General features: G+C 38.3%; 2 protein-coding genes across 4 annotated transcripts in view; one reads left to right on the top strand and one right to left on the bottom strand.

The window, feature by feature from the left end:
- Positions 1–2,270, top strand: part of DHX9 (DExH-box helicase 9) — a 44,706-nt gene extending 42,436 nt beyond the window's left edge. For both annotated transcript variants that reach the window (XM_015099353.4, XM_012187700.3), the window contains one exon: positions 574–2,270. In XM_015099353.4, the coding sequence (XP_014954839.2) occupies positions 574–991 (418 nt within the window). In that variant the 3' untranslated portion in view covers positions 992–2,270. The remainder of the gene's footprint in view (positions 1–573) is intronic.
- A 2,723-nt stretch (positions 2,271–4,993) lies between these two features.
- SHCBP1L (SHC binding and spindle associated 1 like) overlaps positions 4,994–15,063 on the bottom strand; it is a 38,667-nt gene continuing 28,597 nt past the window's right edge. Inside the window, exons 7-10 of one of the 2 annotated variants that reach the window (XM_004013857.6) lie at positions 8,326–8,479; positions 6,713–6,963; positions 5,972–6,094; positions 4,994–5,305 (exon numbers count right to left, since the gene is read on the bottom strand). In XM_004013857.6, the coding sequence (XP_004013906.2) occupies positions 5,054–5,305; positions 5,972–6,094; positions 6,713–6,963; positions 8,326–8,479 (780 nt within the window). In that variant the 3' untranslated portion in view covers positions 4,994–5,053. Of the gene's footprint in view, positions 5,306–5,971; positions 6,095–6,712; positions 6,964–8,325; positions 8,480–15,063 lie in introns of those variants that run through there. The other variant, XM_042229184.2, reaches the window with a different exon arrangement.

The following is a 15,063-nucleotide window of genomic DNA, read 5'->3' on the forward strand; positions in this document are numbered from 1 at the left end:
ACACAGAGTCGGACACGACTGAAGCGACTTAGCAGCAGCAGTGTCTAAGAAAAGCTTCACAGGAGGAATGAGCAGATTGGGGTATGTTAAATTGACATTTTGGTGAGACATCTTGATTTTCTGCAGCTTTTCATTACCCTCCTTTCTTTGCCATATGAAGCTGATTTAGATGTAAGTAAATTACTAAAAGGCATTTTACAAAAACATTTTTCAGAGTTGATACAGGAAAATATTTTGTGGTAAAGGTCAAATAATTTATTGCCAGGTCAAATTATTACTTTCTTAGAATGCCATATATTTGAGATGAGTGAAAGTTGTAAGGACATGCCAAAATTTTAAGATTTTTAGAATGAACCAGTAAGAACTTTAGAAAAACAGATATTTATAGGTATGCCTCCTCTTGTGTCTGTCTTGGAGTTTAGCAGATTTATTTCATTTCAGCTTAATTTGTGCATTTGGCTGTATTCCCTTTGTGTACTAAATATTCAAATATGACTAAATGTTACTATTTTGTGACTAGTTGAGAAGTATTCATGATGCTTTGCTAAAGTGGTGGTTTTGTGCTTTTCCTAGGTATGGAGATGGTCCCCGTCCTCCTAAGATGGCTCGTTACGACAATGGAAGTGGATATAGAAGGGGCGGTTCTAGCTACAGCGGTGGGGGCTATGGCCTTGGAGGCTATGGCACTGGAGGCTACGGAGGTGGTGGAGGCTATGGTGGTAGAGGAGGCTACAGTGGCGGTGGCTATGGGGGTGGCTCCAATTCGTTTCGGGGAAGCTATGTTGGAGGTGGTGGTGGCGGCGGCGGTGGCGGTGGCGGTGGTGGTTTTAGAGGGCTTTCCCGAGGTGGCTATAGAGGTATGTCAGGAGGAGACTACAGAGGGGAGAGTGGAGGAGGGTACCGAGGATCTGGAGGATTCCAGCGAGGAGGTGGCAGAGGGGGTTACGGGGGTGGTTACTTCGGACAAGGAAGAGGAGGTGGAGGCTATTAAAGTTTAGTTATGTCAGTGTCTATGCATAGACAGTTTTAAAAAAAAGCATGCTACCCATTTTCTCAAGTTATTTGCTGCCAGTAAGTAAACCCATTTTCACCTGTTCTGTAGTTCATTGTAGCTTAAACTACTAGACATTTAGTTATATTAGTGATTTTGTTTATATTATGTAAAATATCTATAATAAAGGTACCACAGTTTGTATTTTTTTTCTTTCAGGAGTTGAGAATTGTCTTTAAAATACGTGATATTTTCTTGACTTTAGTTTAATACAATAGAAAATAAAGTATTACATTGAATACTGGCCATGTATAGTTAATTGTTGATCTTACACATTAGAATAATTTTACAATGCCAGTTAATTACATTCGTTAGTTTTAAACGTCAGGGGAAAAACTACTTCATTTCATAACTATAGCAACTGATGTCATTACCTACAGTAGTTAGAATAAATAGCCTTGGAATGCTGTTATTCTTGTGTTAAATACTGGCCAGTACCCAATTTACATGAATCTCTGTACCTGAATAAAACTTTTGACCTAGGACTGACTATTTTACTTTTTCCCAACCATTGTCTTTGAAAAATCTAAGACCAAGGTCAGCATTCTCCTTTTTCCTGGTTAGTAGTTTCCAGTATTAAAATTAATTTTAATTAAAATTTTAAAATTAATCCAAAAAACTAAGGTAAGTGAAACTTCAGTGCATAATGTTTAGGTGTTTGACAAATAACTACATTAACATGTATTTCAAAGGATATTTGTTAAGCTGGGTTATTTTATTGGAGACATTTATACACTTAGCATATACTTGTTTCCAGTGAATTTTCACATTTCTCATTTCAGTAGCACAGTATAGTAGAGATGACAGTTTTTCAATTAGAACCGAGTTCATATCTTCATGCTGCTGACATGTGAATGATCTTGGACAACTTATATTTTGTCTTAGTGGCATTTTCAAAATCCTCTTCTTGCGGATTACCTTCAACGGTTAACTGCTGATAAATCCAATTTATTTATAGACTCTCAAATCTGTCTCCAGCTGAGATTTTCTTTCTGTGCATCAGGCCTTTGTAAAAAAACTGCTTACTAAACAATAGAGTGCTGTCCAGAAACAAAGCTTTCCAAACTGGAAAAAAAACCCTAATTAACTGCATCTTGTGTGTCTCACAAAGAGTTAGCAACTGCTTGTACCTTGTGCTGCTGAGGAGTCCTTTCAGTCCTTTGGTTTGTAGCCACCTTCCACTTTATTGCTTCTAATAAATTGACAAGAGACTCTCGTATTATGGCTCCCATTCTGTTCTTAATTTAGTTGAGACTACCATAGCTGCTACCGGCATTGCAGTGGAGCAAAGGAAACCCCTTACAAAAAAGGAGTTCTAATTCATCCCTTTTCCTTGTACACCAACACCACTTTTCATCTTGATTTGTCCAGCCTTCCCCTCCAAAATCCTAACATTTCCATCCCCAACAACTATGATGAAAAATCCTTAACAGTCCTACATTGTTTCTCTGCATCAGAGAATAAACCATTTCGCTGCATAAGCAGAGATCCATTGGTAGCATTCCTTTTAAAAGTTAACATTACTTGCAATACACAGTACAGTGTGGAATACAGTGGTTATTAGGACCCAATGTCTGTACTCCAAAATTAGTCTAGTAGGCCAGCCAGGTATGTGCACAAAAGGGAAAGAGCAGAAAAACTGAATTAAATCCCATTTGAGAGGAGTAGGATTAGAATTTGTCGTCCCTTGACTTAGAAAATTAAGATGGGTGGTAAGCAGAAAGCCCCCTCAAAGATGTCCACATCCTAATTCCCAGAGCCTGTGAATGTGTATCCTGCATGGCAAAAGGGGCTTTGCAGGTGTAACTGAAGTTAAAGACCTGGAGATGGGGACATTACCCTGGATTATCCAGGTGGGCTCAATCTAACCATGGGTTCTTAAAAGTGGAAGGGAAGGGACAGAAGAGTTGGGCCAGGGAGGCAGAAATTCAAAGCAGGAAAGGAACTCATTCCGTTGCTGGCGTTGAAGACGGAGGATGGAAGACAACCCAAATGCAGTTGGTCACTAGAAGCTGGGAGTAGCCCCCAGGTGACAACAGTTCTCAATCCTACAACCGCAACAACAGAATTCTGCCAACACTATCAAAGTTCTTAGAAAATCTTAAAGCGCTTTGTGTATGCTTTGATGAACTGAGAATTGGGGGGGCAGGAGGAACTGTATTCTGAAGGACTGAAAAGTAATTCGGAAACCAGTGGAAGCAACCAAAAGGAGGCAGGTGACCAATGATTGAGAAGCTTGTTCATGCAAGGCTCTTGCTTTCTGTTCACTCTCAAAAGGGTCTGTCTGTCCATCACTTACTCTTTGGAAGAAACAAGGAAGTAGAGAATTGGAAAGGAAAACCCCCACTTTGACAGCTTATTAAATTCATTATAAAGAGGCTTTTTCTTAAGGCCTCCTCAAATTACGTCATTTGGCAACAACAACCTTGTGTTTAAAAAGCTATTCAGTGAAATACTGAGGAACAACATTTATTAAATTCTCTAAGCCTTAAGAGATAGCAACACAGGGTCACTTCTACTAAATTCAGTTCAGCCCAGTCTCAGTCACATCTGACTGCCACGCCATGAACTGCAGCATGCCAGGCCTCCCTGTCCATCACCAACTCCTGGAGTTCACTCAGACTCATCATCGAGTCAGTGATGCCATCCAGCCATCTCATCCTCTGTCGTCCCCTTCTCCTGCCCCCAATCCCTCCCAACATCAGGGTCTTTTCCAATGAGTCAGCTCTTCGCATGAGGTGGCCAAAGTATTGGAGTTTCAGCTTTATCAGTCCTTCCAAAGAACACCCAGGACTGATCAAATTTGCAGAAAGATGAAGGGCTGAAGCCTGTGCTTATTTCCTTTTATATCCTGAAATTAATGTAAATTGTGCTTAGTGAAAAAGACCAGTTTCTTTAAAAACCCTCTTGTAAAGCACACATGGCAATCCAATTTAAAGGTTTTCTAGCTTAATTTGCACTCAAAGCCATGTGATTAGATTCTGGCTGGAGGCGGGGGAGGGGGAGCATAAAAGTTGAAATGTGTATGACTTAGTAGAGAGGTCTTATCCCTTGGCTTGAGCAACAGTTGCTATCTTAGACCATGTGGTGATTTGGATGAAAACCATACAAATGGAAGACAGAAGAAATCGGAAGCACTTTGAATTTCTAGCACTCAACACCTAATAGTACCCATGTGGAACATCTGCTAGTTTTGTAACTGAATACCTCTGGATTTATTGAACATAAGGAAGAAATACATTTTCTTTGTTTTTTTGTCTTATTATGACTTTTTGTGTTTCCTGTAGCTAATCCTATATAACTTATCTTATTCCAGTTACCTGCACAGATACGTAGGAATGAATCAGGAATTGACCATAAATTGGCCAGAAACTACGTAAAAAACGTAACGCTGCTTATTGGACTAAGGCTATAAGAACAATGTTCAGGGACTTCCCTGGTGGTCCGGTGGTTAAGACTCCATGCTGTCAGTGCAGGGAGCTTGGGTTCAGTCCCTGGTCAAGGAACTAAGATTCCTCTTGCCCCATAGTGTGACCAAAAAATTTAAAGAATTTTAAACCATGTTTGCTTTTGGAATGGGTGGTGATGGTATTACCATTTAGCTTTTAGGTTGTGTGATACTTCAAAGACATTTTTTAAAAACATTAAAATGACTCTTCAGTGAGAGAGCATTAAATACAACCAGGTTAGCTCACCTAGAGGGCGTTAGTCTCCCAGGTGTGTGTGACTTTGTGATCCCATGGACTGCTGCCCACCAGGCTCCACTGTCCATGGGATTCTCCAGGCAAGAATACTGGAGTGGGTTGCCATTTCATTCTCCAGGGAATCTTCCCAACCCAGGGATCAAACTAGGGTCTTCTGCATTGCAGCCAGATGCTTTACCATCTGAGCCACTAGGGAAGCCCTTAATTAAATAAAATTTGAATTTAATTAAAACGACCATTTCTGTGGGATATGAGATTTATTAAATATCTGAAATATAAAACTTTAAATCCAGATGCTTCAACTTGTTACTATTCTAATATCCCCCTTTAAGTTTGCTTCTATTTTATTATTGTTCATTTCCAAATTCAGATTTTGCATTACTTTGGAGAGCATATTATCATCTCTTTTATCTCCTGAAGCAGCCCCTTTGTTGAGGGCGTCTTCTGCTACAATAAAAAACTGTTCAGTTGGTTGAAGAATGCTTACTCCATAGCCATTGTTGTTGTAAATATGATTATTAGTCATCTTCAATTTGGGTGCTTGAAGAACCTGTTAAATTATTCAAGGAAATTGGGTTTTCAGTAATTTCTATAAAAATATGAACTAATGAACATTTCATAAACTCTAGAACTTAATTCTTAAGCTCACACATTACCTTGAAACAACTGAATCTGTTTTGAACAAGTGTTATTTTCCTCATACTGGAATAATGTAATATTAACTACAAAAATGTTTGAGGAAATAGTATATGAAGTTTTCAAGTTTATCGTTAACTATACAAGTCGAGAGAGGGACCTATAAAGGTAGAATTTACATAAGTAGAAAAGAATGGGAAAGCATTTCACTTACAAATTATTGCTATTTATGTTTTAATTGGTTAGCTTAAATTATTTTACAACTTTTGAATGACTTAAATATTTCTTAATATATTTATCCTCTTTATTCACTTTACTTAGCCAAATGTATTAATACTACAAGTCTGGCTCAATGAAAACAAAATCTAAAAAGAACTTACCCCTTTCTCATATTCAAAGTTATTTACTAACAATTAAAGTTGAAATTATTATAAGACTAAATTTGTTTCCTGTCAACTATCATCTAAACAGTATTTTAATTGCTTGTACCATACTTAACAGACTAAAATTTAAGGCTGAAGCTAATATTTTGGTATCTTTATAATATTTATAATTCTTATGTTAAAAAATATGAGAATACCTTCATATTAACTCCACCTAAGGTGCTTTTTGAACTGTCACAGGTTCTGAGGTTATTACAGTGATGAATTTCATTTCGTTCCAGAATGGCTACGCTCCCAGGATACAGTTCAACACCAGCACCCTGTAAATTAAAAGCAAATAAAACAATCTACAAAACACATGTCCACCTCCAAAATTTTCGAGTTCTATATTAGCAGTCTAAACATATTAAGTTACATGAAAATACAATAGTACAATTTATTGTGGAAATAATGTTTAAAACATTGAAAACAAACTCTGTGTCAAAGAATCATTAGACCTATAAGAAGGCTGAAGTTGTATGTACCATTACATTGCTCTCCACCCACCCGTATCATGTCTTAGAAGGGAAGATCTCTTAACAGCAATTATTCTCGGTAGTTATAAAAATTGATGTATATGTACTTTAAATCCTTCATAATGCTGCTAAAATCTGTTAACCTGACTCATAATCTGTTTATAACCGCTGATTCCTATTTTTTTTAAAAGCACACATCAACAAAACTAATTTCTTTCTTTGGCAGTTCACTTTCCTAAGTATACTAAGTGTATAAAATGACATGCTTGTACTTGTTCTCATTTAATTTACTTTTTATCAGTTTCCAAGCTTAATTATAATTCCATTCAAAGATAAAACAATTGGTACCTTCTGTTTACATATTAAGATCACTCAAAGTTATATACAGCCAAATAAAGCCATAAATTTTATAAAATAAAATACCTGGGCACCAGTTATTTCACTGTCTGTAATAGTCAAAGCAGCCCCTGTAAGAACACATACTCCTGTTCCTTCACATTTTAATACACAGTTTTCTAGAGTCATGTGACCAGACTCTACCACCACAATACCATCAACTGTCCCTTGTTGTATCAAAGATAGATGCATTAGTTTCACATTATCAGCTTTGGACACCACAAAACTGTCATGAGAAGGTTCAGAAGTAATCATAATTTCCTCTCTCTTTCCAATTCCTGATTTATAGGGACAAAAATACATAATTAAATGAGTACTTCCAAAGCTTAAAGCCCGTTAGTCATTCAGTAATACTCACTATTACAAGTAACATTTGTAATTATTCAGTCAACCATTTAGACACTTAAATATAATGTAGTCTTGTTTCCTTATTTTGATGCCATGATGGAAGAATCTGGGTTTATAATCAACCTAAATGTACCTATGGTACTTACACTCATTCCACTACACATTTCCCTATATTACATAGTGAGCAGTAATCTACAAAATGTGTAAGATACAGAAAGTATCTTACCATAACCTGGTTTCAAAACCATAATAAAAAAGACTGACAGAGACTCTTGAATTAGGTTACAAGATGACTGTAATCATGTCTATAATTTTGCTCTAGTAGTTGTTGCAATCATCGGTTTAACATCTATCCAAAAATGAGGGGTTGTATATTAAAGACAACAAATTTTTAAAATTAACAAATATCCTTATTACCCATATAGTTCAGCAAAGTGAACATTACAGTCATCAAAATCTAGTGGAAATTTTTGAAATGATAGCAAAGTTTAAGTCATCTGTCTTGACTTCTGGCCAGACAATGGGAATAACCTTAAAGTAAACGGGTAGAACTAAAGTCACTAAATATGTTCAGAACCTAAAAGAAGTTTAGTAAACTCTGCTTTTTTACTTCTAGTTTAGTAAGTTTCCACAGAATTAAGCTTTTACAGAAAATACTGAGTATATTTTAATATAACTTTACATTTGGGTTTTCTACTATAGTAATATGAAATGCTGTGGAGACAGAAGAGAAAAAAGTAGTTTAGGTAAAAAATAGAGCTGATGAAAGATATTGTGAGCAGGTTTTTTTTGTTTTATTCTGACTTTGGTTGTTTATCATGGGGAAGCAGTCTCACTGGTCTGCTCTGGTACGGTATGTCCAAATGAGGTCACCTGTACAGATAATACACTACTGGACAGGTGCATACGCACGCACATGCTCAGTTGCTCAGTCGTGTCTGACTCTTTCTGACCCCATGGACTGTAGCCCGCCAGGGTCCTGTCCATGGGATTATCCAGGCAAGAATACTGGAGTGGGCAGTATTCTTTCCTCCTCCAGGGCATCTCCCCAACCCGGGGACTGAACCCTCATCTCCTGCATCTTCTGCACTGGCAGCTGAATTTTCTACCACCAAGCCACCTAGAAGCCCACACTGGACAGGTGAGAAAGTATTAATTGGAAAAGGCACATACAGGATTTTCGTGAAATGCCAAACTCTTCTAATTTCTAGTAATCTGATTAACCATGTTTATAATATACAGTTGTCCAGAATACATTGCTATTAAAAAATTAAAAAGGATGCCTTGCTAACCCTTTATAACAATGTCATCAGTCAATAAAGCAAGATTTACAGCTTGATATTCTCCTGGAAAAATAACAACTGTATCTCCACTATAACAGCTATCCAAAGCCAAATCCAAATCATCATGCTGTTGGAGAAGTGTGTCTGGAGATAAATCCTTTACCTGAAAAGAAGAAATAGAACAGTAGGTCAAACTGACATAGGTCATTTAAATGAGTTAACTCCTTGGTAATGTGCTTTTTCACATTATCTTATAGGTAGTGCACTGTTTAAATATTGTGTGTATTTATGTTCATTAAATGTCTGAAGAATAATGAAAGACTTTCCTTATAATTCCTAATAATTTTTACAGCTACTAAATACAGCCAGAAGTTATTGTGACCTTTACCCCCTAAGCCTCCCAATAGTTCTTTGAGGTAAAGTATTATTATACCCTTGTAATGTTAAAAATTTCCAGTAGTCATGTATGGATGTGAGAGTTGGACTGTGAAGAAGGCTGAGCGCCGAAGAATTGATGCTTTTGAACTGTGGTGTTGGAGAAGACTCTTGAGAGTCCCTTGGACTGCAAGGAGATCCCACCAGTCCATTCTGAAGGAGATCAGCCCTGGGATTTCTTTGGAGGGAATGATGCTAAAGCTGAAACTCCAGTACTTTGGCCACCTCATGCAAAGAGTTGACTCATTGGAAAAGACTCTGATGCTGGGAGGGATTGGGGGCAGGAGGAGAAGGGGACAACAGAGGATGAGATGGTTGGATGGCATCACCGACTCGATGGACGTGAGTTTGAGTGAACTCCGGGAGATTGTGATGGACAGGGAGGCCTGGCGTGCTGTGATTCATGGGGTCCAAAGAGTCGGACATGACTGCGTGACCAAACTGAACTGAACTGAATGTTGAAATATTGAAATTCAGTGAGAGTGAATGATTTGCCTATGGACACAGAGTGAGTGAGTGGTGAAGCTAAACTTTAGGTGTAGGTTTTGATGACCCCAGATTTCTTTCCTATTGGAAACTACTACTTTATTTTCTTTAACTCAAACTGACCCTAAAATTTTGGTAAACCATCAAAAATTTATTATAGATTCTAAAACTAAAATGAAAAAGGACCAGGAATTTGCACTGGGAGTAGAAAAGGTAAAAGAACTTCATTATTAGAACCAGTAAGAATGAGAAACTTTAAAAATAAAATTTGAAAACTAAATATATACCATGAAAAAATGTCTATTCTTTTATCCCAATAGAAATGGCATTATCATTCATGTCTCTTTTTTCTTATTATAAAAAATAGAAAATTGAAACAAAGCATAACAAAAATGGAAATTTTAACAAATTTTTACCTAAATAGAATATATGTATGAAGCCATTTTCCTTCTTGTCTTTTTCCTATGCATATACTCACATGCATAATATTGCTGTATCATAAGATGGATGCAGATGATTTTGAATCCTAATTTTCTCATTACATTATATCACATTTTCCCATGTCTTTAAATATTTTTTCAAAACCTAATTTTTTTAAGTTATGTAATAATACATCATATAGATGTGTATATATTTATTTATTTGACTGCCTGAGTCAGATACGGAGAAGGCAATGGCACCCCACTCCAGTACTCTTGCCTGGAAAATCCCATGAATGGAGGAGCCTGGAAGGCTGCAGTCCATGGGGTCGCTAAGAGTTGGACACAACTGAGCGACTTCCCTTTCACTTTTCACTTTCATGCATTGGAGAAGGAAATGGCAACCCACTCCAGTGTTCTTGCCTGGAGAATCCCAGGGATGGGGGAGCCTGGTGGGCTAACGTCTATGGGGTCACACAGAGTCGGACACGACTGAAGTGACCAGTAGCAGAGTCTTAGATACAGCATGTGGGATCTAGTTCCCTGATTAGGGGTTGAACCTGGGCCCCCTGCATTGGAAGTGCAGACTCTTAGCCACTGGGCCATCAGGGAAATCTCGATGTGTCATAATTTATGTTATGATTTTCTATCCTTATTTAGATGGCTTATAATTTTTCAATATCATGAAAATACTACCACAAATAAATTATGCACATCCCTGGTTATTTTTTAGGGTAAATTGCTAGACTGAGAATTACTGTGAAAAGGTATAAAACATTTGAAGCCTCTTGTATACATATTGCTAAACTGCCCTCCAGAAAAGTTTAACCAATTGAAACTTGATCTGAGAACTCACTTTTCTTTCTGCAAGCTCATCAGAATGGGGTATCTTTTAAATGTATAAAAATATTCGCCATTTTAACAATTTTTGCTGCCTAATTTTAATTTTCCTTGATAAACAGGAGTGACCATTTTTCTAGAAATATATATATGAAACTCTTATAATAATCCTCTCTAAGTCAGCAAACTAAGATAGTCATTTGTGTTTGTATTACATCTTATGTACTCTTATACATCTGTGGCAAACAGTACAAGGATTATCTCTGTAAATAAATGTTTTAGAAAAACTCTAGAATCCATCTCATTATTTTCCCCTAAGTTTTTTGTTTCTTTGGGTTTTGTTTTGTTTTGTTTTGCTGCGCCATGCTTGCGGCTTGCAAGATCTTTATTCCCTGACGAGGGATAGAACACATGTCCTCTGCACTGGGAAGCTTGGAGTCCTATTCACTGGACCACAAGGGAATTCCCATCATTTATATTTTTCTTATTCCTCCTTATCTCAGAAGAGGGACTGGTAAGGAAACTGAGCTTTGTTTTACCTCCCTCACATCATGGCAAATAGATGGGGAAACAGTGGAAACAGTGGCTGACTTTATTTTTGAGGGCTCAAAAATCACTGCAGATGGTGATTGCAGCCATGAAATTAAAAGACGCATACTTGTTGGAAGGAAAGTTATGACCAACCCTAGACAACATATTAAAAAGCAGAGACATTACTTTGCCAACAAAGGTCCGTCTAGTCAAGGCTATGGTTCTTCCAGTGGTCATGTATGGATGTGAGAGTTGGACCATAAAGAAAGCTGAGACTGAAGAATTGATGCTTTTAAACTGTGGTGTTGGAGAAGACTCTTGAGAGTCCCTTGGACTCCAAGGAGATCCAACCAGTCCATCCTAAAGGAGGTCAGTCCTGGGTATTCACTGGAATGACTGATGTTGAAGCTGAAACTCCAGTACTTTGGCCACCTGATGTGAAGAGCTGACTCATTTGAAAAGACCCTGATGCTGGGAAAGTTTGAGGGCAGGAGGAGAAGGGGATGCCAGAGGATGAGATGGTTGGATGGCATCACTGACTCAATGGACATGGGTTTGGGTAGACTCCGGGAGTTGGTGATGGACAGGGAGGCCTGGCGTGCTGCGGTTCATGGGGTCGCAAAGAATTGGAAGTGACTGAGTGACTGAACTGAACTGAACTGAGGATGGAGGAACTTTGCAAGTAGCAGCTGATAAAAGCATTTAAAGACATACTATACCCAAAGCTACCTGGGACAAAGGATGAAGGAAGGGACAAGAAAAAGCCTACAAATGATGAAGCTGAAGAGGAAGATTCTTGGGGTAATAAGACCTACCTCTTATCTTGGGAACCTAACATGAAATGCACAATCTCAGTGATGGATGCATACTCAGAAAAGATCTGTAAAGACCTTAGGCTTGTGCTTCTGACTGACCATGGCCCTGTGCTAGCAGAACATGAAAGCAATTGGCAGTTGTAGGTAGCCTGGAATAGCTTTGCTGCTGCTGCTGCTAAGTCACTTCAGTCGTGTCCGACTCTGTGCGACCCCATAGACATCAGCCCACCAAGCTCCATCCCTGGGATTCTCCAGGCAAGAACACTGGCATAAGTTGCCATTTCCCACCAAGCTCCATCCCTGGGATTCTCCAGGCAAGAACACTGGCATAAGTTGCCATTTCCTTCTCCAATGCAGGAAAGTGAAAAGTGAAGTCGCTCAGTTGTGTCCGACTCTTAGTGACTCCATGAACTGCAGCCTACCAGGCTCCTCCATCCATGAGATTTTCCAGGCAAGAGTACTGGAGTGGGTTGCCATTGCCTTCTCCAACCTAGACAGCATATTAAAAAGCAGAGACATTACTTGCCAACAAAGGTCTGTCTAGTCAAGGCTATGGTTTTTCCAGCGGTCATGTATGGATGTGAGAGTTGGACTGTGAAGAAAGCTGAGCGCCGAAGAACTGATGCTTTTGAACTGTGGTGTTGGAGAAAACTCTTGAGAGTTCCTTGGACTGCAAGGAGATCCAACCAGTCCATTCTAAAGGAGATCAGTCCTGGGTGTTCATCGGAAGGACTGATGCTGAAGCTGAAACTCCAATACTCTGGCCACCTCATGCGAAGAGTTGACTCATTGGAAAAGACCCTGATGCTGGGAGGGATTGCGGGCAGGAGGAGAAGGGGATGACAGAGGATGAGATGGTTGGATGGCATCACCAACTTGATGGACATGAGTTTGGGTGAACTCTGGGAGTTGGTGATGGACAGGGAGGCCTGGTGTCCTGTGATTCATGGGGTCACAAGGAGTCAGACGTGACTGAGCGACTGAACTGAATTGAACTGAATATTAAAAATACCCAGTTTTCAACAAAAATTATAAGACATTCAAAGAAACAGGAAACTATGGTCCATTCATGGGGAAAATTAAAAAGAAAAAAAAATTGACACAAACCACCTGAGGAAACCCAGAAAAGTAATTGGACCTTTTCTTTGGAAAGAATGTTTGACAAAATAACAGTTGAAACCTTGAACAAATTTTAAAACTTCTGTGCATCATTGAACATTATTAAGAAAGTCAAAGGACAACTACAGAATGAGAGAAAATAGATGCAAACATATATCTCAAATGAATACAGTATCATAACAAAAAGACAAACAACCCAACTAAAAATAGGCATAGGACTTCAGTGTATCTCTCCCCAAATAAGACATACAAATGGCCAACAAGCACATAAAAAGATGAAATGAAAATCAAAACCACAATGAGATACCACTTCATATCCATTAGGATGACTGTAATGAAAGAGACAGATAAGTGCTGCTAAGGATGTGGAGAAATCAGAACCCTCATACATTGCTGGTGGGAATATGAAATAGCTCAGCCACTGTGGAAAACATTTTAGTGGCTCTTTAAAAGGCTAAACATAGAATTACCATACTCAAATGAATTGAAAACAGGTAGTCAGACTAATATTTGTATATACTACCATTCACAATAGGTGGAAACAACTCAAATGTCTATGAGCTGATGAATGGATAAGCAAATTGTATATACATACAATGGAATATTATTCAGCCATGAAAAAGAAATGATATGCTGATACATGCTCCAATGTGGATGAATCTCAAAAACATTATGCTAAGTGAAAGAAGTCACTATATATGACAAAAGGTCATATATAGTATGATTCTATCTAAATGAAATATGAAGAATAGGTAAATCTACAGAGACAAGAGACTGGTAGTTGTCAGGGCCTGGGAAGAATGAGATTAACAGTTGAATGGATATAGGGTTATATTTAGGGGTGATGAAAATGTTTTGGGACTAGACAGATGACAGTTGCACAACATAGTGAAATTAATATTACTAAATGTCAGTGAACTGTTCACTTTAAAATAGCTCATTTTTTAATGTGAACTTCATATCAATTTCAAAAAAAGGGAAAAAATATACAAGAAAGAGAAAGAATAACCAAAAGCACAGTCTCTCTGAGGAGTCGGGTAGCAACAGACTCAGCAGTGCAGATGGAAGGGAACTGATTATTCTTCTTTGCACCTGGTATATTTTCAGACACACTTTACCACACTTAACCACACACGTTACCACACTTTCTGAAGCATTACAAGGAAACTGTAATTCTAGCAATGATAGATATATGACTGAGATCTGAATGGCAAAATAGTAATAATATTAGGAGTTCACATTTTTGTGGTAGGCACTTTGCTAAAAGATTTACATAAATTATTTTACTTAAGCCTTCCAATCCCAAAGAAAGGCAATGCCAAGAATGCTCAAACTACCACACAATTGCACTCATCTCACACGCTAGTAAAGTAATGCTCAAAATTCTCCAAACCAGGCTTCAGCAATATGTGAACTGTGAACTTCCAGATGTTCAAGCTGGTTTTAGAAAAGGCAGAGGAACCAGAGATCAAATTGCCAACATCCACTGGATCATCAAAAAACCAAGAGAGTTCCAGAAAAACATCTGCTTTATTGACTATGCCAAAGCCTTTGACTGTGTGGATCACAATAAACTGTGGAAAATTCTTCAAGAGATGGGAATACCAGACCACCTGACCTGCCTCTTGAGAAACCTGTATGCAGGTCGGGAAGCAACAGTTAGAGCTGGACATGGAACAACAGATTGGTTCCAAATAGGAAAAGGAGTACGTCAAAGCCGTATTTAACTTATATGCAGAGTACATCATGAGAAACGATGGGCTGGAAGAAACACAAGCTGGAATCAAGATTGCCAGGAGAAATATCAATAACCTCAGATATGCAGATGACACCACCCTTGTGGCAGAAAGTGAAGAGGAACTAAAAAGCCCCTTGATGAAAGTGAAAGAAGAGAGTGAAAAAGTTGGCTTAAAGCTCAACATTCAGAAAACTAAGATCATGGCATCTGGTCCCATCACTTCATGGGAAATAGGTGGGAAACAGTGGAAACAGTGTCAGACTTTATTTTTGGGGGCTCCAAAATCACTGCAGATGGTGATTGGAGCCATGAAAGTAAAAGACGCTTACCCCTTGGAAGGAAAGTTGTGACCAACCTAGATAGC

Source organism: Ovis aries, chromosome 12 (assembly GCF_016772045.2).
Source record: "Ovis aries strain OAR_USU_Benz2616 breed Rambouillet chromosome 12, ARS-UI_Ramb_v3.0, whole genome shotgun sequence".
In the NCBI taxonomy this organism is placed as follows: Eukaryota; Metazoa; Chordata; class Mammalia; order Artiodactyla; family Bovidae; genus Ovis; species Ovis aries.